General features: G+C 40.4%; 5 protein-coding genes across 7 annotated transcripts; 1 reads left to right on the top strand and 4 right to left on the bottom strand.

Annotated features, from left to right (window-relative positions):
- The first annotated feature begins 323 nt into the window (after window positions 1-323).
- On the top strand, window positions 324-4,682 carry LOC107457829 (uncharacterized). The gene is made up of 6 exons (XM_016076002.3): window positions 324-1,968; window positions 2,099-2,526; window positions 2,837-2,998; window positions 3,545-3,620; window positions 4,150-4,305; window positions 4,427-4,682. The coding sequence occupies exons 1-6, from the start codon at window positions 535-537 to the stop codon at window positions 4,571-4,573; spliced, it is 2,403 nt and encodes an 800-aa protein (XP_015931488.1). The 5' UTR covers window positions 324-534; the 3' UTR covers window positions 4,574-4,682.
- Window positions 4,683-5,520: 838 nt separating this feature from the next.
- LOC107457848 (uncharacterized) lies at window positions 5,521-8,068 on the bottom strand. 2 transcript variants are annotated; one of them, XM_016076024.3, is made up of 9 exons: window positions 7,729-8,068; window positions 7,414-7,639; window positions 7,237-7,289; window positions 6,873-6,909; window positions 6,707-6,772; window positions 6,498-6,602; window positions 6,261-6,414; window positions 6,077-6,156; window positions 5,521-5,959 (listed from the first exon to the last, which is right to left on the bottom strand). In XM_016076024.3, exons 1-9 carry the CDS (start codon window positions 7,839-7,841, stop codon window positions 5,894-5,896), a joined length of 900 nt encoding a protein of 299 aa, XP_015931510.1. In that variant the 5' UTR covers window positions 7,842-8,068; the 3' UTR covers window positions 5,521-5,893. The 2 variants fall into 2 exon arrangements, with proteins under 2 accessions (XP_015931510.1, XP_015931516.1); XM_016076030.3 differs by having other exon boundaries at window positions 6,077-6,153.
- A 1,815-nt stretch (window positions 8,069-9,883) lies between these two features.
- Window positions 9,884-10,760, bottom strand: LOC107457876 (uncharacterized). Its single transcript, XM_016076051.3, has one exon. It carries the CDS (start codon window positions 10,694-10,696, stop codon window positions 10,070-10,072), a length of 627 nt encoding a protein of 208 aa, XP_015931537.1. The 5' UTR covers window positions 10,697-10,760; the 3' UTR covers window positions 9,884-10,069.
- Window positions 10,761-11,043: 283 nt separating this feature from the next.
- On the bottom strand, window positions 11,044-12,774 carry LOC107457880 (uncharacterized). Of its 2 annotated transcripts, none has more exons than XM_016076063.3 (5): window positions 12,579-12,774; window positions 12,170-12,322; window positions 11,847-12,022; window positions 11,611-11,743; window positions 11,044-11,323 (listed from the first exon to the last, which is right to left on the bottom strand). In XM_016076063.3, the coding sequence occupies exons 1-4, from the start codon at window positions 12,711-12,713 to the stop codon at window positions 11,641-11,643; spliced, it is 567 nt and encodes a 188-aa protein (XP_015931549.1). In that variant the 5' UTR covers window positions 12,714-12,774; the 3' UTR covers window positions 11,044-11,323; window positions 11,611-11,640. The 2 variants fall into 2 exon arrangements, with proteins under 2 accessions (XP_015931549.1, XP_020998838.1); XM_021143179.2 differs by lacking the exon at window positions 12,579-12,774 and adding an exon at window positions 12,399-12,566.
- A 162-nt stretch (window positions 12,775-12,936) lies between these two features.
- On the bottom strand, window positions 12,937-13,861 carry LOC107458369 (uncharacterized). Its single transcript, XM_016076575.3, has one exon. It carries the CDS (start codon window positions 13,846-13,848, stop codon window positions 13,150-13,152), a length of 699 nt encoding a protein of 232 aa, XP_015932061.1. The 5' UTR covers window positions 13,849-13,861; the 3' UTR covers window positions 12,937-13,149.
- Window positions 13,862-25,349: the final 11,488 nt, after the last annotated feature.

The following is a 25,349-nucleotide window of genomic DNA, read 5'->3' as shown; positions in this document are numbered from 1 at the left end:
ATAATAAAAAGTACTTTTTTTATAAAATGCCAAACAAATTTTATATTAACAAATTACTTATATATTTGATCCGAAATTTTATGATAATATTTAAATAATTATGTAAAAAGTACATGCAACAAAACTAGACCAAAAAGAACTCTAGATTTTTAAATTTTAATGGTTTTTATTAACAAAAGTAATTACAAAAATTTATTTATTTATTAAAAAATTATTAAATTTTAAAGATAAAAGTATGTTATTTTATTAATAAATTTTTTTAAAAATATATATTTTTTACTAGTATTGATCACCATTTAAGAGGGAGGAAGGTGTAGAGAGGAAGTTTCGATTCTCCACAGTACGCATAAATTCTCTTTCTTTCGTTTCTTTCTTCCAATTCCGTTGGGATTGCTTCCAAGCACACGCCTTTCTTCTTCTTCTTCTTCTTCTTCTTCTTCTTCAGTGGCGAGTGTCACTCTCTCTCCTCCAAATCCCATTCATTTGCATTTCATCATCATAGTCAACATCAACGTCAACATCAACAACAAACCGATGATTCCCAATAACAACCATAGTACCCCTAAACCCATTCCTCATCCTTCTTCTTCCTCTAATTCTTCATCAACACCTCAATTTCAGCTTCCATTGTTTTCCCAACCCATGGCTGGGGTTACTCCTATCCCTAACCCCAACCCCAACCCCAACCCTTATCCCCAACAACCACCTCAGCATCATCCAATTCTCAATCCAATACCCGATTTCCCCCAATTCTCAAACCCCGAAGAACCTAGGGATTTCGGGGTTCCTTACGCCACCACTTCCGTTCAAACCCATCCCTGGGTTGACCAAGAAACCAACTTTCAGCCATTTTCAACTGATTTTGGGGTTTCCGATCAAGACATTGACATTGGCTCAATTATTGCCAATTTTCTCAACCCCTCTAACTCCGACTTATTTGGTGGTCCCGATCATGGGGCATCATGCAATGGCGTTGCTGATGAAACAGAAAGAGGCTTTCTCAAGAGAGGAACAGTTGATTATATGGGGGTTACCGTTCCCATTGACGTCGATAATGCCACTCCCAAGCGCACTAAGACAATGGGAGAAGTATGGAACGAGAACCCTGATTTTCAGTTTGATTTTTCTCAAGGTTTCTTTTCGCCGGTGGTGGAGGTGGAGGAAGTGCAAGGTGATCCGAGAGGGAAGAGGAAATTGGATGGTCATGGTGCTGATACCAGTGGTGCCGCTGAAAGGTTGGTTCTTGGTGGTGACAACGGTGGTGGTGGTAATTCCGGTGGTCTCAGGAGGTTAAGCAGAGAAGAGAAAATGAAGGGGCCGGTGATGGAAATTGATTTCTTGGCAAATGCTTTTCATGACGAGGCATTCGGCGCACCTAGACCTGAAAATTCGAACCCTGGTGTTCCGATTGAAATTTCAGATGATGATGATGATGATGATGATGATGGCGGGGTTATAATCCGCCAGCCACCACAGGATTTTGTTAGCTCAAGGAGAAGGGAACGTTTCAGGGACATAGCCAAAGAAAATGCATCTCGGTTTGCCCGGTTCGTGCCGGATGCTAAGGATGAATCATCTAACCCTGAGCCTCCAATTGATGAGGGGCCAACACCTTTTTCGACAGCTTTGAAATTTATCAGAGAGAAAGGGATGAAAAATGTGCAAAATAAATCATGGGTTCCTAAATGGAATCATACAAGACCTAGGATTAAGGTGCCATCATTGAAAGAAATATGCCTAAAAGTTCTTGCCAGCTATGCTGATGCAATTGTGTCACTTGATGGTGTCCCAGAAGACCTGAGGCACAGACTTAGCCAGCTGACCTGTGACTCTCATCGGATGGACTCTCACTTTTTTGAACTTGTTGTTAAAGGGTCTCCCACTGAGATTCGCCTGAGAGATTGCTCATGGATGTCTGAGGATCAATTGACAGAATCTCTCAAAGCGTGTGACACTTCCAAATTGGAGGTATGCTTCTTGAATTCTTTGATAGTTGTCATTTCTTCTCAAATGCTAAAGTTGAATTTCATTTAGTTTCTGAGATCACTACCTATATTTGACACCTCTTAATTCTTGTTGTGTATTTACATGTGAATAGGTGCTACAACTTGACCAATGTGGACGTTGTATACCTGATTATATTGTGACAAAGTCACCGAGGTGGTTACACTTACCTAGATTAATCAGTCTGTCCATCACTGGTGCTTGCCGTCTATCAGATAAGGGGTTGCGAGCACTGATTTCTTCTGCCCCGGCTCTTAGATCGGTAAACCTAAGCCAGTGCTCCCTTCTCACATCTGCCAGTATTAATATTTTGGCTGATTCACTAGGACCACTTCTGAAAGAGTTGTATCTTGATCATTGCCAAAACATCGATACTGCATTAATTGTGCCAGCACTGAAGGCACTTGAAAATTTAGAAGTGCTGTCATTGGCAGGCGTGGGAACTGTTTGTGATAAATTTATCAAGGATTACATCATTGCCAATGGTCAAAACATGAAGGAGCTTATTTTAAAGGATTGTGTGTAAGTACTGTTTGAGCTGCCTGATTCATGAAATTTAAAGAAGGTTACTCTATAATTGAAGCGTTTATTGAGAGAATTCCTATTTTGGAATTATCATAGGGAAATGAAATAATCAAAATTTATATTCAATTGGTCTCTGAGCATGGGTTAACTAGTATTTCTATCTTTTTCAATTATAGTTTCTTTCTGAATCAGAATTATATTGCCAGGTTATACTAAAAGAAAAAAAAGAATTATATTGCTAGGATTTCCAAGTTGTACTTTCCCTATTTCTTTCATTGNNNNGCTATGTTTGTTTCTAACTATGCAGAAAGTTGACTGATGTGTCGATTAAAGTCATTGCTGAACACTGTCCTCTGTTGTGTGTCCTTGATCTCGAGAACTTGCCTAATTTGACAGATTTATCTATAGGATATCTTGCCAATAATTGTCGAGCACTTAACACATTGAAGCTCCCCTGTACACCATTCAGGTACTTCTTCTTCTTCTTCCTCTTCCTTTTTTTGAGTTACTAGAGATGACTCATTTATAGAACTTTCTAGCACAGCTTTTTTTTAGGATGGAGACCTTCAATTCTGTGATATACCTGGGTCAAAAGCTTAGCTTAGCACCATCTTACAATACCATATGTGGATAGAATTCCTTCTCCATAGTAGGAGTTTATGATTAATTTTCAATCCTCCTTGAGCACTTGTCTGATTGCTTCTGGGACTCATATTAGAAATTAGATTAGATTTCCATTATCCAATCTTCCTTTCAGTGCATCAGATTCTGTATTAGGGTTAGGGAATCAGATTCCATGATAACTTGTTCATAGAGTATTGGCACTGCTGTATTGGACCAGTATCGACTTTTTAGCATTTGGAATGTCAGGAGTGTTTCTTCATTATTCGATGTGTATGTAATTATGCTATGCTTATGCTTCTTTGGATGGTACACAGTGCTTATTGCATAGAATATTTCTTTCATTCAAATTCCTAATGATGGGTTAATTTACGAAAATTTCTCTTTACTACAGCGATGAAGCAATAGCTGCCTTCATAGAGATCATTGGAGAGTCCTTGAAAGAACTTTCACTCAATAAAATCAAGAAGGTATGTTGGTTACACTGCCTCACTGAATGTCACTCAATAACAAACTGGAATGCAGGTGTTTGTATGTGCATCCTACACATAAATCATACTCTAAGCACATGCTCATAAAAAGATGTGTTTGGGTGGGTATACCTTGTAGAAGGATTCAAATAGATATATTTTCACCCTTGCCAACATTGGATCATGTGTTTTATTGGGAGAGTCAGCAGACACTTAACTTTCTGCTACTTATTTTCATCATTGTTTTCAAAAGTCAAATTCATAGCTGCAGTGATGAGAATTGTAAATAATATAATGTAAAATAAGCTAGTTGATTGAAATTATTCTAAAGGTGTGTCATGATCCCGGTAATTGTCTGGTTCTTTTATTTAGTGACATGAAACAAAGCCCTATCTCCCTGTTGAAGGAAGAAAACTTCTGTCAATTGTTTTTCCATTTGGCTGTGATAGCTGTTTAGTTCCAGCAGCATGCCAAATATTAGTTATACCTTTCTGTTTTCTGAGTGCTTGTCACATTTTGCCTAATCCAGGTTGGTCAGCATACAGCCGTGTCACTTGCAAGCCATGCGAAAAATCTGCAAGTTCTAGATCTATCTTTTTGCCGAAATTTGACAGACACCGACTTGGGTTTGATTGTGGATAGCTGCTTCTCGCTAAAGTTTCTTATACTTTTTGGATGTACACAGGTATTTATCTATCAGCAAACCCACCTCAGGCATTTCTATGATGAATTTCTTGTCTTCCTGCAAACAGAAGAATAAAATATAATATGGGTATGACTTGTTTAAATGTTATATATTCTTTCAGGTTACAGATGTTTTTCTGAAAGGATATTCAAACCCAGAGACCCAGATCATTGGATTGCAGATGTCTCCTTTATTGCAACATGTCAAAGTGCCTGATTATCATCAAGGTGCTTTGCGTTATTCACCGGTACCTGTAAATTCGCCATAAATTAAAGTTAAAACAAAATTAGATATATAGAAGATTATAGACAGCGATATTTTGCGCAAAAGCAGAGTTAACTTTCTGCTAACATGGTGCTAACTAAAGAGGGAAGGAAATGCCATAAACTATTAACAATAACAATAACAATAAGCATAATATTTGAGTCCTATTAACTCTGCACCTGGGCTTCCCTTAAAGGCTGGACCAACTTTTCTTTTTTTTGCCTTTTGTTTGGGCGAGGACGTCAGAGAAGATTTCTTTCGTACACCCTTGTTGTAATTGGAGAAGGGTAACATTCTTTTTCCTTCTCAAAAACATACAGCTTAACCATACATATTCTAGCAGAGAGTATATTCCTATTCCTTTTGTACAGAGGATGTCAATTGTACACTCTAGTCTAAATTTGAATGGAGGCAAAAAATAAATTTTCTTTCTCATTTAGATAGAATATTTTAGTTCGGTTATGCTGAGTTGTTGACTCAAATGCTACGGATTCCAAATTCCAAGGCTAGTGCCATATACTGGTGATTTTCATTAGTGCTCGAGTTATTTGATTATTTCCTAACTCCTTTTAACATTCTTAGCTTCTGAATACTTTCGTAAATTTTAATCTCATATCGCAGTGGTTATTATGAAATAGGAAACTAATAAGATTTAATTGGACCTTTTGTAGAATTTTTTCTTCAACTTACCAAACCATACAATCTGCATTAAACTAGTTGATTTTCTATTTGTTGCTTGTGCACCAAAAATCATATAGTTTCTCTAATTTGCTATTTTCGTGGCCATTTGAGTTTTGTATTTCACTAGATAAAATGATTGTGAATTGCTTATGCTATGAAAAAGGGACCGTATTGTCGTTTCCGTCCTCTTATTTTTTTCAGACATGAAACTCTTTCTCCATCATTTTGCTCTCATAATGTTATTTCACTCTGTCCTTAAATATGCAAACAGAGTAAAATCCATTTCATGTTCATTCCATTTGACTGAGCATTAAGATGTTCGTAAGTGCTTCAAAAAGTACCAAGACTAATCAAAGATCTGACTACTTAATAGATGATTCAGAGAAGAGGTAGAAAATAAACGGACTTTTGTAATCCAAGTACAAAATATTACTACAACTCACTCCACTCTATGATATAGGAACAGAATCACTTTTTTCCCAAAAAAAAGAAAGAAAAAAGAAACCCGTCAATTCGGTATGGCATGGACTTTTACATGCATTTACATGAACTTGGCGTATTTGGATTTTGGAATTCACAGTTGTTGATGTTGGCTAATCAAAAGCATAGCGGCATCAACCATCAACCATCAACCTTGTGTGCTTTACGTCTGTAAACGGAGCAAGTATGTTTGCTCATCTAACAACAGTGAGTTTGCCATTTCAACCATCTGAGGGGGAACAAAAAGGGGAAAACATGAAAATCTTTGACTAGTGGATTATTCAGGAAGAGAAAGAATTCATTATAGAATTGGAGAAATAAACATATGAACTAACAGCTGTATTACCTCAAAGCCCATGTTCTTGTACAACGATTGTGCAGCTCCATTATTTCTCTCCACATGTGCAAATATACGCGTTACACCTGCTAAATCAACATCCAAATACATTCGTAAATCTTTGGATTTCAGGCTTATTTCATGTGCTAACATGAATTGTAGAAGCTACTTTCACTTATGCTCCAGACTTTACCTACGGATTTTGCAGATTCAACAGCAAAATGGAGCATGTTCCTTGCAATTCCCTGGCGTCGTGCTGATTTGGCAACACACAAGTTTGAAATGTAGCCATATCTGCTTGATGGTGTTTTGTTGATGCTGCAGAATGGAGGAGCCTTCGCTCGTTCCTGCAGAAATGGTTAATTCAGCATCAGGCTAGACTAGCAACAAGCCATAAGTTTGCATCTTAGTGAGAAAGAATGTGACATACCCCAGGAAAAGTCTCTCCTTGCAGCAAGTACCGGATATTCAAATCAAGGGTCCCAACAACACTTTTTATTATTGAGCGTTTTACATTCTTTTGCTCTTTCCTCACCTGATAAACTTGACTCCAACACACCATAAGAGAAAACATACACAAACAAAGACAAATTAACTGTCAAAGTGTATACACATGGATTTAAGATGAGATTGTTTTACCGTGATAATGCAAGTGCAACTCTCCCCGTTTTGCACCTTGCACCGCCGTTTTATTGCATTAAATTCCTAAGCAATAAGAATTCCAGTTAAGATTATGATTTTCACAAGATACACTCAATTGTATTTAGCATACACAGTGAGAAAAGTAACGTGTATCAACTCCTACCTGATCTGCAAAGTTCCTTTTATAATGATCAGTATATCTGGAGAAAACACAAGGATAATTAGTGGCATAAAACTCTTCATCCAAATCAACTCAATACACTTGTGTTTGGATAAGATCTCCTTGTATTAAAAAAAAATATAATTAAAGTATGCTTGAGACAGATTTTGACGAGGTTAATTCTTTGCTTCAATTTTGAAAATAAAATAAAAAATTAGCAAAATCTGTTGATTCAATCACAACATCGTAAAGTAAGCAACAAATAGTAACAAATCAAGTTTTTGTCAAGAACCCCAATTAATTAATGAACTATGGAAAAAAATTTGATAATCTGATGAAGCACTATGTCTAATTGTCAACGTCATACCGTTCATATGCTCGATTCTCCCAATGACTTTCTGCCCTCAGCCATGCTGCTGTCTAGCACAACATGAACCCTAAATTATACATACATGAATAGCACTAAAAACAAAAACAAAGAGCAAGCTCAATGATTTTTTATTCAATTTTGGGGTTTTATTATCCCTCAATTTTCATGGCTTACCCAATACTCTTCATCAAGGAGGGCTTGTCGTGCAACGAATTGGCCAAATTCAAACCTACTATGTTGATCCAATTCTTGATCCGATGGCTGTAATCGGTCAAAGTGAAGGTCACAGAACCTCAAAGTTTCGAACTTTGGGATTGGCGGCGCTGAACTCGGAAGCTGAACCGAAAGTTCCTTCTTCTTCTTGCTGCTCATCGTTGGATTAAAATTGGAATCCATAGCCCTGTTTCGCGTTGAATCAAAACACAGAGTTCAAGAAAGAAAGATACAACCAAAATGAACGAGTAAAGAAAGAAAAGAATTGGAACTTACGTGGTCCAAGAAGCAGAGATTCGTCGGCATTTGCAAATACGAGTGGGAGAAACTTGGATGAACAAACTCTGGAATTCCGGTGTCTGAATTGCAATCGAAACGGAACAAGGCATCGTTGGTTGGTTCGATAGAACTGAAGAAAAAAAAAGTGTGGAATTTGAAAGAGCGAAAAGAAGGAAGAAGTGCTTTTTTCTCCCTTTAATCGATATGCTGAATGAAAGAATGAAAGAATGAGAGAAGCAAGAAAAGTGGGGAGAGTTATCGTTTTGCAAAGTTTTTGATAGTTTGAGGATTGAGGTATGAAGGAAGGCAAAGTATTCTCTCTCTCTACGATTGTGACTGCAGCTTCAAAGTGCTTCTGTGTCTTCCCTATTTATTTTATTATTTGGCGCTACCTCTCTTCCCCATTGGCTACATTAATTAGATGCAAATAGCCATTAACTAAATTTTGAAAACCAATACCTCTACTTAAGAAATTTTAATTAAATAATGGTGAACATTCATTTACAATTATTTTTAATTAAATTTATTAAATTATTTAATAATTTTAATAATTAATTTAATTAAGTTATTATCTAATAATTTTTAATTATAAATTTTATATAAAAATAATTATACCAGAATTTTTATCTTAAATAAATAAATAGTTGAATAATGTAAAATACGCAATTCCATAAAATATACATGACAAATGAATTACTTTCTTTTTTTTTTTTTCTTTTTTTTCTTCTTGCCAATGAATAAGGAGAAATAATTTTTTTGACTTTTGACAATTATTTCAAAAGATAATGAGAGTCTCAACAAAAAATACATTTTTCGTTTTTTAATCTTTATTTCTATGAAACTGGTTAATTCTTCTGGCAATATTTTTCGTATTAACAAAATAAACATACATGATATATTAAATTGATGATTTATCCGTTAAAAGCTAACTAAAATTGATAAATTTTTTTGTTAGGAGTCTCATTGTATTTTGAATAATTGTCTAAAAAATATTAGTAATTTTTAAATTATTTTTATTTATAAAAAATAAATATAAAATATATTAGTGATCAATATGTCACATAAATATATTTTAAAAAATTTATTAATATAAAAGCTAATTAATTTCATAATATTAAAGAAAGGGTCGAAACTGATTTTTTTTTTTTGTTGAAAACCTCAGAATTTTTAAAAAAATTATCAATAGTGGGGATAGGTATTTTACCCATGAAAAAAACATGAAAACTGAAAAGTGAGTGGAATAGGGTAAACAAGGTAAAAGCAAAATTGATTGGAGTTGGACCAAATTCAAAGTGTTAATGACAAGATAGCCGAGCCGACCAGGCTTGAAAAATTGTAATCCACTGTTAGATGGTGCCATTAGTAGTAAGTTAAGTTCATGAACATTATGTCATTATCACTTCTTTTGACATTAGATTATCAACGCGGAGATCGTATGTTTTGTAAGGACTTTTGTCAATTCCATTATAAATCGTAGACTATCCTTTAGTAGGTAGTTTTATCTATAGGGAACAAAAATGTCAAAAACATTTTTTTTATAATGATCTTTATTTAAAAAGTATAACTTATTTGTTTAGTCACATTTTAAATAAAAGTAATATTTTTATAACATATGAAAATCAAGCCTTATAATTTATCATCTAATGATTAAAAATGAAATATCTTCACATGATAACAATAATAAAATCTTTATTGAAATAACCAACTTATTTATATAGAATCATTTGAGAAAATAAAAACCTTACAATTGGAACTAACTAGTAAGATTACAATAACATCCCCCACTGAAATTCCAATACATAAACAAGAAGTTGCGGATTCCAAAACAGCTAGTGGTAGAAGCCCATGGTTTGTTCACAGCTTATTATAATACTGTAGCTAGTTATGATTAGCCATAGAACATGATCTTGGTGTGAAAAAAAAAACATCATTGTCCATATAAAATAAAAAAAGTGTATAAACGTGATTGATTGATTGAGCTGCCTCCTTAAACACTTTAAACTAATGTTTTAGAAACCTCATGTGTATTATTTGGCCATCCAACTTACTATTATATGAAGTTGAACCTAAACTTTGGTAACATGCGTCTTAACTCGTTTTCCCTTCTTTTTCGGCCTGAATTATAATTAATTAATAGGCCATCGAAGCATGCTTACAAATCAATTACTTAGCTGCATTAAGTTGAAAGCAAGAAAAATCGATGCTCACACATGCAATGGCCACAACCGCAGTGACCCGAATAAAAACAACATGGAACTAAATAAGAATTTGAAAACATGCAAATATCTGCACTACTAACAAGGTAGAAGGTGGAAGAAAACAGAACAAAATGCTTCATTCAGGGTTCAAAATCAGTCTTCACCCACTGCTCATTTTTGCTTTTCATGTTCTCATCCAACTCCTTGGTTTTGCACTGTGCAATTTTGGTTCCATTGGCCATGGATTCCTCTTGCACTTTTGCCATCTTTCTGCTCCTCTTCCTAGCCATGGCTTCCTTCTCTGCTTCCAGCTCCTCATAGTCTTTGACCCAACAACTATGCACTGCACAACTCAGGACCAACACAACCACCTGCAACATGCACATTGCCATCAAAGCCCCACATTCCATCCTCACCAAGAACTTAGCTTCTTTCGGGTCCCGAGGCGACTTTAGCAGAGACAGGCTTGCTTTCTCTCTTGTAAACAAGGCAAATATGGTGAGAATTTGACCTACCAATGAGGCTAATACAAGGGAAATGTGGGTGAGGAAGCATAAGTATGTGAGCTGGGAGTAGAACCCCACAAGGGATGAGAGAATTGAGATGCCAGAGACCATGAAGAACGCCATGCCGAAGGAGGTTGGGGGCATCTTGAGGAGGATTGTGGGAGCAAAAGAGGCTGCGGAGATTACAAACAGTGACAAGTTCAAACAGATAAGGAGGATGGTGGTGAAGGAGCATGCGTTTCTATGCTTGGAAGATGCCATAACGGCGATTCTTGAGAGTATTGTATAATGCTTTGAATCTTTTTGAAGATGGTGTTTAAATTATTTGAGTCTTTTATAAGGTGGTGAATGACTGAATGGTACCGTTAAGGCTGGGTGTAACGGCTAGGACTAGGATACAAAAGCAGATGGGTTGGTTGGTGGGTCCAACTTTACTGAATCTTGGGGACTGCAATGTTCCCTCCTCAGGCATTCGAATTAAAGTATATAGTGATTAAAAGTGTCTACAATCTGCCACTTGATTACATTAGTATGGTTACCCTGCTCTGGCTTAGTATGGATAACTTGGAAAGTAAAAAGGCGATTTGCAGCATCTCAAATATGAATAATTACAGAACAAATGACGAAGTAACTTGATTATGTTGGATTATGTAATGTACAAATTACCATGTACTGGCAGACACACTTGCAAAATAACTTGATACTATTGAAATAATGTATGCACAAAAAGCAAGTAGGGGCGTTTGTCTATAATGACTAACTACGCTCCTTGTCAACCGCTCTAGAATTTCCCGTGTCACAAACTTTTTAAAATCTCTCTCCCGGTAATTATCAGCTTAACTCCACTTTGAGGCCTTGCAGGCGTTTCGAACAAGAAGTGGCATAATCCTGCCAACAAAACCCGATTACAAAAGTAGTCAATTTCAAGTAACAACTATAGGACCCTATGGTGAAGCTATCTTGTTAGTTGTCACCTAAACCCACCAATGCAATTTTAAATTAAAAGAATAACTGTTTCCATTCGTAATATTATAGGACAGTGCATACTTAACAGCATACACCGGTGCATGTAAAACATATATCTGATCTTTAATACATGTTTATTCATAACAGAAAAGAGCCATCAGTATGATGTCCTTCAGAGCCCCTATGTTAACAAGAGTTATATACAATACCTGATTTTCTTAGACTATCTTATTTGCCAATCAAACAGAATCAGTATGGGTTAAGATGGCTTCAACTCTATCAAGTGATGCTTGAAGCCGTCCAGACTGCATGTTGAACAGTGGTTCATCGGTACCTAGAGCCCTGTTAAGGTTCAAAGTATAAACCAATCGATCATATTCATCAAACAATTTTATAAGAGAAATAAAAGGTAGCAGTATCTAAAAATCATAAATTTGAAACTTGCCCAGTAATTTCAGGGAGAACATAGTCTGCCCTCCATCCGAATCGTAAATCAAAGCCTGGAAACAAGCCAACCGAAGTCTTATTTCGAATTCGGGATACACCATCTCCACCTAAACATGTAGTGAGCTTCCATTTCCAACCCGTAGCATGCATTTGAAAATTGTGTCCTACACCAACCTGCACTGTTTTATGTCAGAGTAAAACACTACAAACGAAAGCACTTGAGCTTATTATAGCATTAATAACTGAGTACACAGAGGGAACCAACACATAGAACCACATAAAAAATGCCAGAGTTACTGCTTTTTTTAAACATCATGGAACCTGAAGATTCAGAAATTTGGTGACAGGGATCTTTTTGGAGAGAATGCGAACATCTTGATGAATAGGCTCGTAAATTAGCTTCCACTTCCATTCAGGAGTTAAAGGCTTCAATACAAGCTTGGCTTGATATTCATTGATGGGAGTATTATAGAACTGCAAGATAATAATGTTCTCATGAGTTTTGGCAATCAATTATAAGAGCACAGAGACGATTAACAAAATAAAATACCCTAATAAGAGAACATGATCCTCTGAGGATGAGTTTAATTGCTACAAGGCAGAAAGTGATTGGATGTAGCACACACATAGATACCCAGATGCGGGAATTTCAGTGTGACATAATATCAAACACGTTACATGCAAGAGGCACGTGCAAGAGGATGAAAAAAACTAATAGGATGAAGATGACCTCCATATTGAGACCAACTCGAATGCCCTGAACTTCTTTGCGAAACTTCACAAACAACTCAGAAGGGATTAGATTGATGTTGTACAGCTCATCCCATGAACTCGCTTCTTCCCCGTTCGTCGCCGCTGACTCCATTTTTTAATGCCAGAAACTGGAGTGTGGAGATCCTTCTTCCTTTTTTTTTTTTCTTTTTCTTATTCAGTTATTCGCCACCTATTCGCCTATAAAATTAAAATTTCTTTTCTTTTTGGGCCGTGAAACCGCTTGAGCCCAATAATGACCAGTTTTGGACTCTAGCCCCGACCAAAAAATAACAAAGCTCAAAAAACAAGACCAAAAAAACAAAGCCCAAAAAAGAATATGATCATTTGTGAAACAATGTGTGTGTTGAAATCAGGGTAACTTTTGGCACAAGATATTCCATCTTTTCATTCCAAGAACCCCAACCAAAAGTCTAAAACCATAATCAACATTTATACGATGTTATTATTGTAACAAATTCCAAAACATATATACAAATTGACCTTTACCAAATCAACCATATTGATAAACGAGAAAAAATAACCGATACTTAAATTCTGATATTCAAACTAGAAGTAGAGTTTTTTGGCACAAACTTTCTGGCCCATACATCTTTGCCATTGATGCTAAACTTAACCTTAGTTGCACCCCTGAGTACAACGTCAATGGTGGATGCCTTTCTAAATACAATTCGAGCGAAGAGGGGCTGATGGTTTGGGTGCTGCACCTCTTGCATGTACAATGCTTCAATGCAATCTCCATACGCCATTGTCAAGAACTCCCTCAATTCCCTCTCCGCCACTCTGTACCCTTTCGAGAACGTCACAAACATCGTCCTCGCCTCTGCCGGAACCACTTCACCACCGCCACCACCACCGTTGTTCCTGTTCTCTTCCCTGTGCTGCTGCTGCATCACCATCATCTTGATGTCACTGAAGGCTCTGATGCACACTTCCTGCACCATTTTCGCCACTCCCTGCACTGCGTCGGCGCGATGCTGGTGCAAGAACTGGAGCGAGATGTCCTTGTCCAAGACGCTCTGAAGCAGAGGGATGCTGTCCATGCCTCCTTCCAAAGAAGAAGATAGCATGGCGTTGAGGCATGTAAGTGTTTCTTCTGCAAGGTCGTTTACTAAAGGGGTGGGCAATGAGAGTATCTTGTAAACGACGTTGCGAAACCCAATCCTCTCGAGCCAGAGCCACATCCCCATGACTTGCATGCATTCCGAGGGGTCCCGCTTTAGGTCCATGGTAAGTGTTCTGTACACCAAGAACAATAAGGTTTATTGTTATGAGGGTCCATGATGTGTGATAAGATGAGATGAGAGGATTCAATGATAATAAATACTTGATGATCCGATTAGGCACGACGATTGAACACGAGGTACGTCACTCGCTCATGCATTCTGGAGGGACATGATCTTTGGTGACTTAATATTAATTAATTCATTCAATCGGGTTTTTCGTTCTTGGATAACCGAGAAGAATGTGAGGTACATGAAGGTAGTATTAGAGACTAGAGAGTGATTTTATTTTGACTGAAGAAGAAAAGAAGCATGGTGTGGCATGGGAGGCATGTTTTCAAATGGGCGTCAGCATTTTTAAGCAGCAAATGAAAATGTTTTGCGATGGTTTCGAGGTCAATGCATTGGTTAAATAAAGCATTGGTTATTTGGTTTTAAGATGAGAGTTTGAATTGAAATTGGCGTACGCAGATAGAAGGTTCTTTTGTCTCTCACACAATGCAGCATTGCATGGCTCCATGAACTACGCACTCATATCTGTAAAACTAAATGACTTTGGCATCTCTTACTTTAAAAGCTCAGAAATTGTGTATCATTTCTGCTTCTCTCCATCAAAAAGTTAAACGGCCGCGTAAAGATGCTAATTTAATGTCTTAATTGCTGTTTTCTAATTCATTTCAAATTTTCTTTTTCATACGACTTAAAAAAAATATTATTTTGGTCTCCAACTAACTTTTTAAACTTTTTATTTGTCTCTCCAAAAATTTTAAACAGTTTTAATATTATCCTAGAGTTAACATTGACACTAATAATTAATCGAATGAGTAACGTAGACGTTAATAACGTTGCTAGTTAAGTTATATTTTATTTCATGTGCTAGAAAAATATGACCAAAATTCTCTTATAACACTTTTTTTTTTCATTTTTTTTGTACATAACTTCAAATTCTAATAATCAATCATCAATGTTTTAAAAATCAAAGAACAAACTATTATATTAGTGATAATTGATGGATCAAATTTATTTACATATCGAAATTGAATGTTATTAGCTCTTCAATATATGAATTGTGTTCATACCCTGCCCCAATGACAAAGGCCCAGGTTCAAATAAAAAGGCCTAGTCCGAAGGATTAAGCCTAGCCAAACACCGATCTTCACATAAGAAGTCGGTAACAACTACGACTTACTCTAAAGAAGTCGGGTATGAGATTAGCTGGCAGATAAACACTCATTCAAATGAGTAACCGCCCCTAAAATCTCTCTAACCGCTTCGCAAAGCCATATCTTAACCTCCCTAAGATAATGGGGCGGTTAAACACCCTAAAGATATGGCACTACTCCAACGGTGGTTATTGGCTCACCACTATAAATACACTGACACCCCTCAGGTATCTCTAAGCCCAATACTCTCTAGACCTGCTCACACCCTTGCTAACTTAGGCATCGGAGTGTCTTTGCAGGTACCACCCCCCATTCACTCACGAACACAAGTTGGACGGAGTCTCCCGAGCTGCATACTCATACGGAAACCTCCTCCTTCACACATTTGGGCCAGCCAACGCCATCCATTCAGTCCATCTCCGGTTCTCCACCGTAACATTGGCACCGTTGCCGGAGACCCGAGAGATCATCCATTGATGGCGGACAGATCCCATGAAGAAGGTAATGTGGAAACAGATTCCGAACAAGAGAATCTGGACACAGGCAATAACGATGGGGACTTAGCCCTCCACCAAGAGGTTAACAATCAGCAGAGAGAGGGCACCTCCGGGGTAAAAAACCCGAAGGTAAATTCCTCAGACGAGCACGAATCAGGAAAAGGCGGACCATCCCATGTAACTGAACTAATGGGGTTAGTCCACAGCCGCCTGGAACAGTTAGAACAAGAGCGGGAGAGGCAGAAGGAAACTGAGAAGTACCTAAAAGAGGAGATGGAACGGCGAAAAGAGTTAGAAAGAAAACTCTTAAAGCTGGAATCTTCCCTCAAGAATCACAACTCCCGCGACGAACAAGAAGAGTCGCTCTTGGGTGAAGAGGATCCTTTCAGCGAGGACATAATGAGGGCAAAAGTTCCGAGAAACTTCAAAAGCCCTGATATGGACCTCTACGATGGAACCACGGATCCAAAGCATCATCTAAGCAACTTCAAAAGTTGGATGTATTTAGCTGATGCTTCCGACGCTACGCGATGCAAAGCTTTTCCGACCACTTTATCGAAAGCAGCGATGAAGTGGTTCGATAGCCTTCCCCCAAGATCGATCACTAGCTTTGAAGACCTCTCCAGAAAGTTCTTGATGAGGTTCTCAATTCAGAAAGACAAGGTGAAGCATGCACCAAGCCTCCTGGGAGTAAAACAGGAGGTCGGAGAATCTTTACGAGCCTATATGGAAAGGTTCAACAAAGCTTGTTTGGAGATCCAAGACTTGCCCACAGAGGCAGTCATAATGGGGTTGGTCAATGGGCTTAGAGAAGGTCCCTTCTCACAGTCCATATCTAAAAGACACCCCAATTCTCTAAGTGATGTACAAGAAAGAGCTGAAAAATACATCAATATGGAAGAAAACGCCAAGCTAAGAGACCTGAGTTGGCGACCTGGACCCCCTCCCTCAACTAAAGAGAGGGAAAGGGAAGCCAAGAAAAAGGAAGAACTCGGTCTCGAGAGGCCAAGGAAATATCACTCTTATACTCCTCTGAAAGCTTCTATAGTGGACGTATACAGAGAGATTTGCAACACTGAAAGGTTGCCACCCCCTAGACCCATTAAAAATAAAAAAGGGGGGAGCCGCAGCGATTATTGCGAGTACCATAAAATATATGGTCACTCCACTAACGACTGTTACGACCTTAAGAACGTGATAGAAAAGCTGGCTAGAGAAGGTCGGCTTGATAGATATCTCATGGAAAGGTCGGACAGCCACGGAAAGAGAAAGCGAGATGATATGGATAGAAGAGACCCACCACCACAGACCCCAGAGAGACATATCCATATGATCTCAGGAGGATTTGCGGGAGGGGGACTCACCAAATCTTCTCGCAAAAGACATCTCAAAAGAGTCTACCAGGTCGGGGAGGAGTCACCCGACCTCCCTACCATTTCATTCACAAAAGAAGATGGGCAAGGAATAATCCCTGGACACGATGATCTAGTGGTCATAACTATGATCCTAGCAAATGCACATCTCCACAGAACCCTAGTAGACCAAGGAAGCTCGGCGGATATTCTTTTCAAGCCGGCTTTCGACAAGTTAGGGTTAGACGAGAAAGAATTAAGAGCCTACCCCGACACCCTATATGGATTAGGGGACACGCCAATAAAACCACTGGGATTTTTGCCCCTCCACACCACTTTTGGGAGAGGGGAAAAATCAAAAACTCTGAGGATAGACTTCATAGTCATTGATGAGGGGTCAGCCTATAACGCCTTAATCGGCAGAACTATCCTTAATCGGCTTGGAGCAGTGGTATCCACTCCCCACCTCTGCATGAAGTTCCCGACCTCAGCGGGAATAGCAACGGTAAGAGGAGATCAAAAGTTAGCAAGGAAATGCTACAATGAAAGCCTAAATCTGAGAGGAAAGGGCAAAGAGGTCTACACAATAGAGCTCGGGGGCGCAAGGGCCAGAGAAGAGCTGCGACCACAACCGGGAGGAAAAACCGAGGAAATACAGGTCGGAGGGGAGGAAGGAAAAAACACTCATATAGGAGCCAACTTGGGGGAAACCCTAAAGCAAAAATTGATCGAGCTCCTAAGAGATAACTCCGACCTTTTCGCTTGGAAGGCTTCTGACATGCCCGGGATTGACCCCGAGCTCATGTCCCACAAGCTCTCGGTTTATCCAGGGTCCCGACCTGTACAACAAAGAAGACGCAAGCTCGGCACAGAACGAGCCCTAATAATAGAAGAGCAAGTACAGGCGCTCTTGGAAGCCGGCTTTATTAGGGAGGTCAAGTACCCAACATGGCTAGCCAATGTAGTGCTAGTAAAAAAACAGAATGGTAAATGGAGAATGTGCGTCAACTATTCCGACCTAAATAAGGCATGTCCTAAGGACCCTTATCCCCTACCAAGTATTGATATCCTAGTGGACTCCAGCTCGGGGTACCAATACTTGTCGTTCATGGACGCCTACTCGGGATATAATCAAATCCCGATGTATAAGCCAGACCAGGAGAAAACGTCATTCATCACACCCAGAGCTAACTATTGTTACGTGGTCATGCCATTCGGATTGAAGAATGCAGGATCCACATATCAAAGGTTGATGAATAAAGTGTTTTCCCCTTACTTGGGGAGCCTAATGGAAGTATACGTCGACGACATGCTAGTGAAAACCAAGAAGGAAGTCGACCTCTTATCCGACCTCTCACAAGTCTTTGACACCATAAGGCTGCATGGGATGAGACTAAATCCTGCAAAATGCGCCTTTGCGGTGGAGGCAGGAAAATTTCTAGGATTTATGCTAACACAAAGAGGGATTGAGGCCAATCCCAATAAATGTAGAGCCATCCTAGAAATGAAAAGTCCGACTTGTTTGAGAGAAGTCCAGCAGCTAAATGGCCGACTTGCAGCCCTCTCCAGATTTTTGGCAGGATCGGCACTAAAATCCCTTCCACTATTTTCCTTATTAAGAAAGGGATGCCAATTCGAATGGACTCCGAAATGCGAGGAGGCGTTCCAAGAGTTCAAAAAGTTTTTAAGCCAACCTCCTATCCTAACCCGACCAGCACCAGGAAAAGACCTCGTTCTGTACTTATCCGTAGCAGACAGGGCTGTCTCGTCGGCCCTAATAAAAGAAGACGAGGACGGGCAACACCCAGTCTACTTCATCAGTAAGGTCCTACAAGGCCCTGAACTAAGGTACCACAAACTAGAAAAGTTTGCCTACTCCTTAGTGATAGCCTCACGAAGGCTACGACCTTACTTTCAAGCTCACACAATAAGAGTCTGTACAAACCAACCCATGAAGCAAATCCTCCAAAAGACGGATGTTGCAGGGAGAATGGTTCAATGGGCAATAGAGCTCTCCGAGTTCGATCTGAGATATGAAACTCGGACATTAATTAAAGCCCAATGCCTCGCTGACTTCGTGGCAGAATACGCAGGGGACCAAGAGGAAAAGCCGACTACATGGGAACTCTATGTAGACGGGTCCTCCAACAAAACGGGAAGTGGCGCAGGCATAATATTGGTGGATGAAAGAGGAACCCAAATAGAGGTTTCCTTAAAATTTTCATTTCCGGCTTCAAATAATCAGGCAGAATATGAAGCCTTGATCGCCGGACTAAAGTTAGCAGAAGAAGTCGGTGCGACAAAGGTGATGGTATACAGCGACTCACAGGTGGTGACCTCCCAAATAAGCGGGGAGTATCAGGCAAAGGACCCTAATATGAAGAGGTACTTGGAAAAAACCTTGGAGCACCTTGGGCGCTTTGTAGAAACCGAGGTCAAACACATAACTCGGGATCTAAACAGCAGAGCGGATGCCCTATCCAAGTTAGCAAGTACCAAACCAGGAGGAAACAACAGAAGCCTGATTCAAGAAACCCTCCAAGAGCCCTCGGTAGCAAAAACAGAAGATAAGCAAGAGGTACTCGAGGTAGTCGGTTTAAACCTCGGATGGATGAATCCCTTAGTCGAATACCTGAAATTCGACATCCTCCCTAAGGAGGAGAAAGAAGCTAAGAAGATCCGAAGGGAAGCACAACATTACACCTTGGTGAAAAATGTCCTCTACAGAAGAGGGATATCAACACCATTGTTAAAGTGCGTACCGACCTCAAGAACCGCCGAGGTATTGGAGGAAGTACATAGTGGGATCTGCGGAAACCATCTCGGAGCAAGGTCACTCGCCAGGAAAGTAATCCGAGCAGGATTCTATTGGCCGACCTTGCAAAGAGATGCCACAGAATTTGTGAAAAAATGCCAACCATGTCAGATGCATGCAAATTTCCACGTAGCTCCACCAGAAGAGCTCATCAGTATCACTTCTCCATGGCCTTTTGCGAAATGGGGAATGGATTTGTTGGGTCCTTTTCCCCAAGCGCCGGGACAAGTCAAATACCTGATCGTGGGGATAGATTACTTCACAAAATGGATAGAAGCAGAACCATTGGCCACCATAACCGCTCAAAGAAGTCGTAGGTTCCTCTACAAAATATCATCACAAGATATGGGATACCTTATTCCATTACTACAGACAATGGAACCCAATTCACCGACACCACCTTCAGAAGCTTAGTAGCCAGTATGAAAATCAAGCATCAGTTCACCTCGGTGGAGCACCCACAAGCCAACGGGCAAACCGAGGCAGCCAACAAAGTCATACTGGCAGGGCTAAAGAAGAGATTACAAGAAGCAAAGGGAGCTTGGGCTGAAGAGCTTCCTCAGGTGCTATGGTCTTATAGGACAACCCCCCAATCTGCCACGGGGGAAACACATTTCCGACTAGTCTATGGTGTGGAAGCCATGATTCCAATAGAAATCAATGAGCAAAGCCCAAGGGTAATTCTCCATGACGAGGTCGGAAATGTACGGGGACACAAAGAGGAGCTCGACTTGCTCCCCGAAGTCCGAGAAGGTGCCCAGATAAGAGAAGCGGCATTGAAGCAAAGGATGACTACCAGGTATAACAAGAAAGTCATTCGAAGAACATTTGTCCCGGATGACTTGATCTTAATCAGAAACGACATTGGAGTCAACAAATCAGGAGAAGGAAAGCTCACCGCAAATTGGAAGGGACCATACAAAATCAAGGAAGTGTTAGGAAAAGGTTATTATAAAGTAACCGACCTGAACGGCACTGAGCTACCAAGGTCATGGCATGCTTGTAATATGAAAAGGTACTACAGTTAAAAGCGAACTCTACTCCCTGATGTACTCTTTTCCCAACTTCATGATTTTTTCCCAAAAGGGTTTTTTCTGGAGAAGGGTTTTTAACGAGGCATCATAGTAGAGACTAAGGGAAAATAGGCTATCAAGACCCTTAGTAGCAAGAAGATACCTCCCCAATTAATAAAGATCTTTTGCATTCATAATATCTCTTATAATATCCTTTTTTATTTTTTCCAAAGTCTTTCTACGAAACGCGCCGACTTAAGCTCGACAAAACGTGAAAATCCCATGAACCGACCTAGATGGTCGTCAGGATAAAACGACGAGGTACAAGTCGGCGTAAAGAGGTTGTATGAGTTGATCGTAGAAACTCGGGAACAATCCGACTCACAAGTCGAAATGAGAACCCGAGTAAACAAACATGGAAATACTCCGAGTAGAAGAAAAACGCATCACAAAAATAACCTAAGTCATAAAAACTCACTAAAGCAAAGTCGAGTATAAAGGATAACAAAAAGAGATTGGAAAACCTGAGAAAAGTTTAAAGGCTGCCTAAAAGCCCTTAAACAAAAAGGCTCGGAAAAACAAGACAAGCCAATAGGAAAGGTTTTTCAGGGAAAGATCAAGAGGGTTTTGAGAAAATCAAAAATTAAGAAAAGCATACACGCACAAGGTAACTTAAACCCTTATCCAAAAAAGGGTATTTATTTTGTTAATCTAAACCCTTATTCAGAAGGGCACTCGCCGAAATATTTTGTTAACGGCCTTAAAAGGCCAAAAGAAATTGTTCAAGTGTCACCAAACAACATATAAATAAGTCTAAAAAAGGGGGGGGGGACTCACAGGCCGAGCCCCCATATAGCCATAAAAAAGTCATTTTTTCAGAGGAGTAGACGAATCACCACCACCAAAGTCAGGAGGAGCGCCACCAGGACCAGGAAGAGAAGCTGAAGAGGAAGTCGGAGGAACAACTGAAGAACTCGGAGCATCTTTAGGACGAGGAGGGGACTCAATAATCCTCTGCCCCCGAGTCTTCAATTCTGACTCAGAAACAACCTCAGGGGCAGGAGGATCCACGATAGCACCATCAATAACGACTTTATCAGGATGTAAAGGAGAAAGATCCAAGTCGGGAGCGATAACCCTGACTTGCTCCAGGAAAATTCTCCAAGACTCCTCGGCACCATCAGCAATAGAGTCCTCCAACTCGGCGTACGCATTCCGAGAATTCAGCAAATCCTTCCTCACAGACACAAGATCTTGAAATAAACTCTGGTAACTGTCCTGTGCTGTCTTCCTCAAGTTCGCCTCCATAGTACATTGGGCCCGTAGCTTGCTCTCCTTCTCACGAAGGCTATCTCTCTCCTCCCTCAACTTAGCTACCTCCTCCCTCAACTCCCTCTCCTGGTCTTGGAAAGCAAGAAGCCTCCCCTCCAACTCCTCGACCTTCGAGGTTGCCCCCAAAGAGCTGAGGGGAGTCTTCTCAAAAATGTCCAAAAGTTTGCCACAAACACCCGCTGCCCTAAAACTCTCCTCGGCCAGAGTGGTGAGGTGGTTTCGAACAGAAACATCATCCATACTTATATAAGGATAGATGTTCTTTCGGACGAATGCAAGAGCATCCGCCTTAACCCCACCATCAAAAGAAGAGCCAGACTCTGAAGTCTTGCGCTTCTTCTTCTCTGGCTCAGGAAGAAGTTGGGCAGAAGGGAGTGGCCGAGACAAGGTTGAAGAAGAAATTATAATGGGCTGAGAGGGAGTGCCCACGTTCTTAGGAGGAGGAGGAGGAGGAGGAGGAGGAGAGATGATCATCCTGGCACCACCGGACCTGGCCCGGGACTTTGCCTTGGCCTCCTGAACTCTCTGGTAAGATTCCTGAGCATTCTTCCTTGCCATATCTGCAAAAGAAACAACTTGCAAAAGTTACAAGTCGGTAAAACTCGAGTCGGCAGAAACAAGTCGGAAATGAGGGATGCACGTACTACCTAGTTGTGACCGAACAAAGGTCGGCATCCCCTGGAGGAATTTCCTCGTATCTAAATACGGGGCCCTCCCCCACGCTTCTCGGAAAAACCCCACAATGGCCGCCTCCACCTCGTCCAGGTCATCTAGACCATACTTCTCACAAGGGGAGGCCGCCAGCCAATAAAGGGGAAAGCGAGGGGAAGAATGCTCATCCAGGAAAAAGGGGTGGTGACCCTCTACGGCTTGCACTTTGAAAAAATAATTTTTGAAGTCATGAAAGGATTCGTCAAAGAGGGTGAAAATTCTCCGACCTTGTATGGCTCGGAAAGACACCCATTGTTGTTTGTTATTTAGCCCACTAAAGGGCTTAGTCATGTGAAAGAGAAAGAAGAAAACCCTCAAAGAGGTCGGGAAGTCCAAAGCGTGACTAGCAAACTGATAGATTTTCAGAAAACCCCAAGAATTAGGGTGAAGTTGGGTTGGAGCAACTCGACAGTGGTGCAAGACAGATATTTCAAAATCCGAAAAAGGAAGAAAAACACCCAAGCGGGTGATCATACATTCATACATAAAGAAAAAATGAGGAGCCGCCTCATTGGCCCTCCCAAAACAAACCCGGTCTTTCGGACCCGGGACTACCAACTCATATTTTGGCTCGTCCTCCTCCGAAGTACAAAGCCTGTGATGAGTACGAAGATGAGTAATAAACTCAGCGTCGACCAAGGGTTCCTCCCCAAGGACCGTGACATCAACCCACTGAGAAAGAACATCTACAGAAGCCATTTTTCTTTATATAATGAAAGGTGACAGAAGCCTACAAAAAGAAAAAAAGAAAAAGAAAATCAAAAAACACGGTCCCTAAAGGGGAGAGATGCGAAGCCAAAATCCACAGACCAACCTATCCACCCACAAAAACAAAAGCATGCAAACATAAGGCATGACATGAAAGAAGCAAAGCTAACCTTTATCCGAAAAGTGAAGGTTGGAAAAAGCAGAAATCTTCGAGCACAAGAAGGCAGCACAAACCAGGAAAGAAGAAGTTTGAAAGATTGCAGAAACGGAAAAATGAAAGAGAGGGAAAGTATTTATAAACACGGGAAAAGTATTTATAAGTACTCTAGGGGCATAATGGTAAAAACGGGGCAGTCATTAATAAGAGTGCACCGTTATCAAAGCCATCAATCCCTAGGCGCATCCCTAACGGACGCGACGCTTGAATTGACGTAACTGTCAGAAACAAAAGGTCGCAAAAATCACGTCGGTTTATAAGACCCATGTTTCCTCCAAGTAAGTCGGCTACGAACCCGAGTTAAGTACTTGAACCCAAAGCTCTAAAGAAACTTTGGGCTCAAGTAGGGGCACTGTTCATACCCTGGCCCAATGACAAAGGCCCAGGTTCAAATAAAAAGGCCTAGTCCGAAGGATTAAGCCTAGCCAAACACCGACCTTCACATAAGAAGTCGGTAACAACTACGACTTACTCTAAAGAAGTCGGGCATGAGATTAGCTGGCAGATAAACACTCATTCAAATGAGTAACCGCCCCTAAAATCTCTCTAACCGCTTCGCAAAGCCATATCTTAACCTCCCTAAGATAATGGGGCGGTTAAACACCCTAAAGATATGGCACTACTCCAACGGTGGTTATTGGCTCACCACTATAAATACACTGACACCCCTCAGGTATCTCTAAGCCCAATACTCTCTAGACCTGCTCACACCCTTGCTAACTTAGGCATCGGAGTGTCTTTGCAGGTACCACCCCCCATTCACTCACGAACACAAGTCGGACGGAGTCTCCCGAGCTGCATACTCATACGGAAACCTCCTCCTTCACACATTTGGGCCAGCCAACGCCATCCATTCAGTCCATCTCCGGTTACCCACCGTAACAAATTGTTTATGTCAAATTTAGAGTAAACTACAATTTCTATTCAAGAAAGTTGAAAATGCTGACATATCTACTCCTAAAAGAAAGAAATTACCATTTGTACTAGGGGTGGCAAGCGGGCCTAAACCCGCCGGGTCGGCCCGCGTAACCCGCCAAAAAAGGCGGGCTGTGCTGGAAAATCGGGACCGCTAAATAGCAAAAGCCCGCCTAACCCGCACCGCTTAAACCGCGGGTTTTGGCGGGCTTTGGCGGGGCGGGGCGGGCTTCCCCGCCGGGCTAAGGTTTTTATTAGTGAGGGGGTATTTTTGCAATTTTTTTGCCAATACCTAACTTCCCCCAACCTAACTTACAAGAGTATGAAGATAAAAATTGAGTGTTTTGAATTATGTTTATGTTATTTTGGAGACAATATTTATAATTATGTTTTGGATTATATTTATTTTGCTTTGGAGAGAATATTTATACTTATATTTTGAATGAAAATTTGATTTATAATTATATCGGGGCGGGGCGGGGCGGGACGGGGCGGGCTTCCCCGCTTGCCACCCCTAATTTGTACCCATGAAATATGAGATCCGCACAACAAAATTATCTAAATACAAAAAATCACTTAAAATTCCTAAATTACTCTTATCATCACCACCACTTTTCTAATCTCAAATCCCACCACCACCCAAACTCTTCTTCATCACCACTCTCATCCCCAACTACCATCATCACTGCCGCCATAAAAAATTCGCAAGCTTCCCAGACGACCTCCCTCCACGCAGTCTCTGCTCTCTTGGCCCTCCCTTCCTCCTCCTTCCTCAACAAAATCA

The sequence above is a fragment of the Arachis duranensis genome, chromosome 1 (genome assembly GCF_000817695.3).
Source record: "Arachis duranensis cultivar V14167 chromosome 1, aradu.V14167.gnm2.J7QH, whole genome shotgun sequence".
Classification (NCBI taxonomy): domain Eukaryota; kingdom Viridiplantae; phylum Streptophyta; class Magnoliopsida; order Fabales; family Fabaceae; genus Arachis; species Arachis duranensis.
This window is presented reverse-complemented; position numbering and strand designations above follow the sequence as displayed.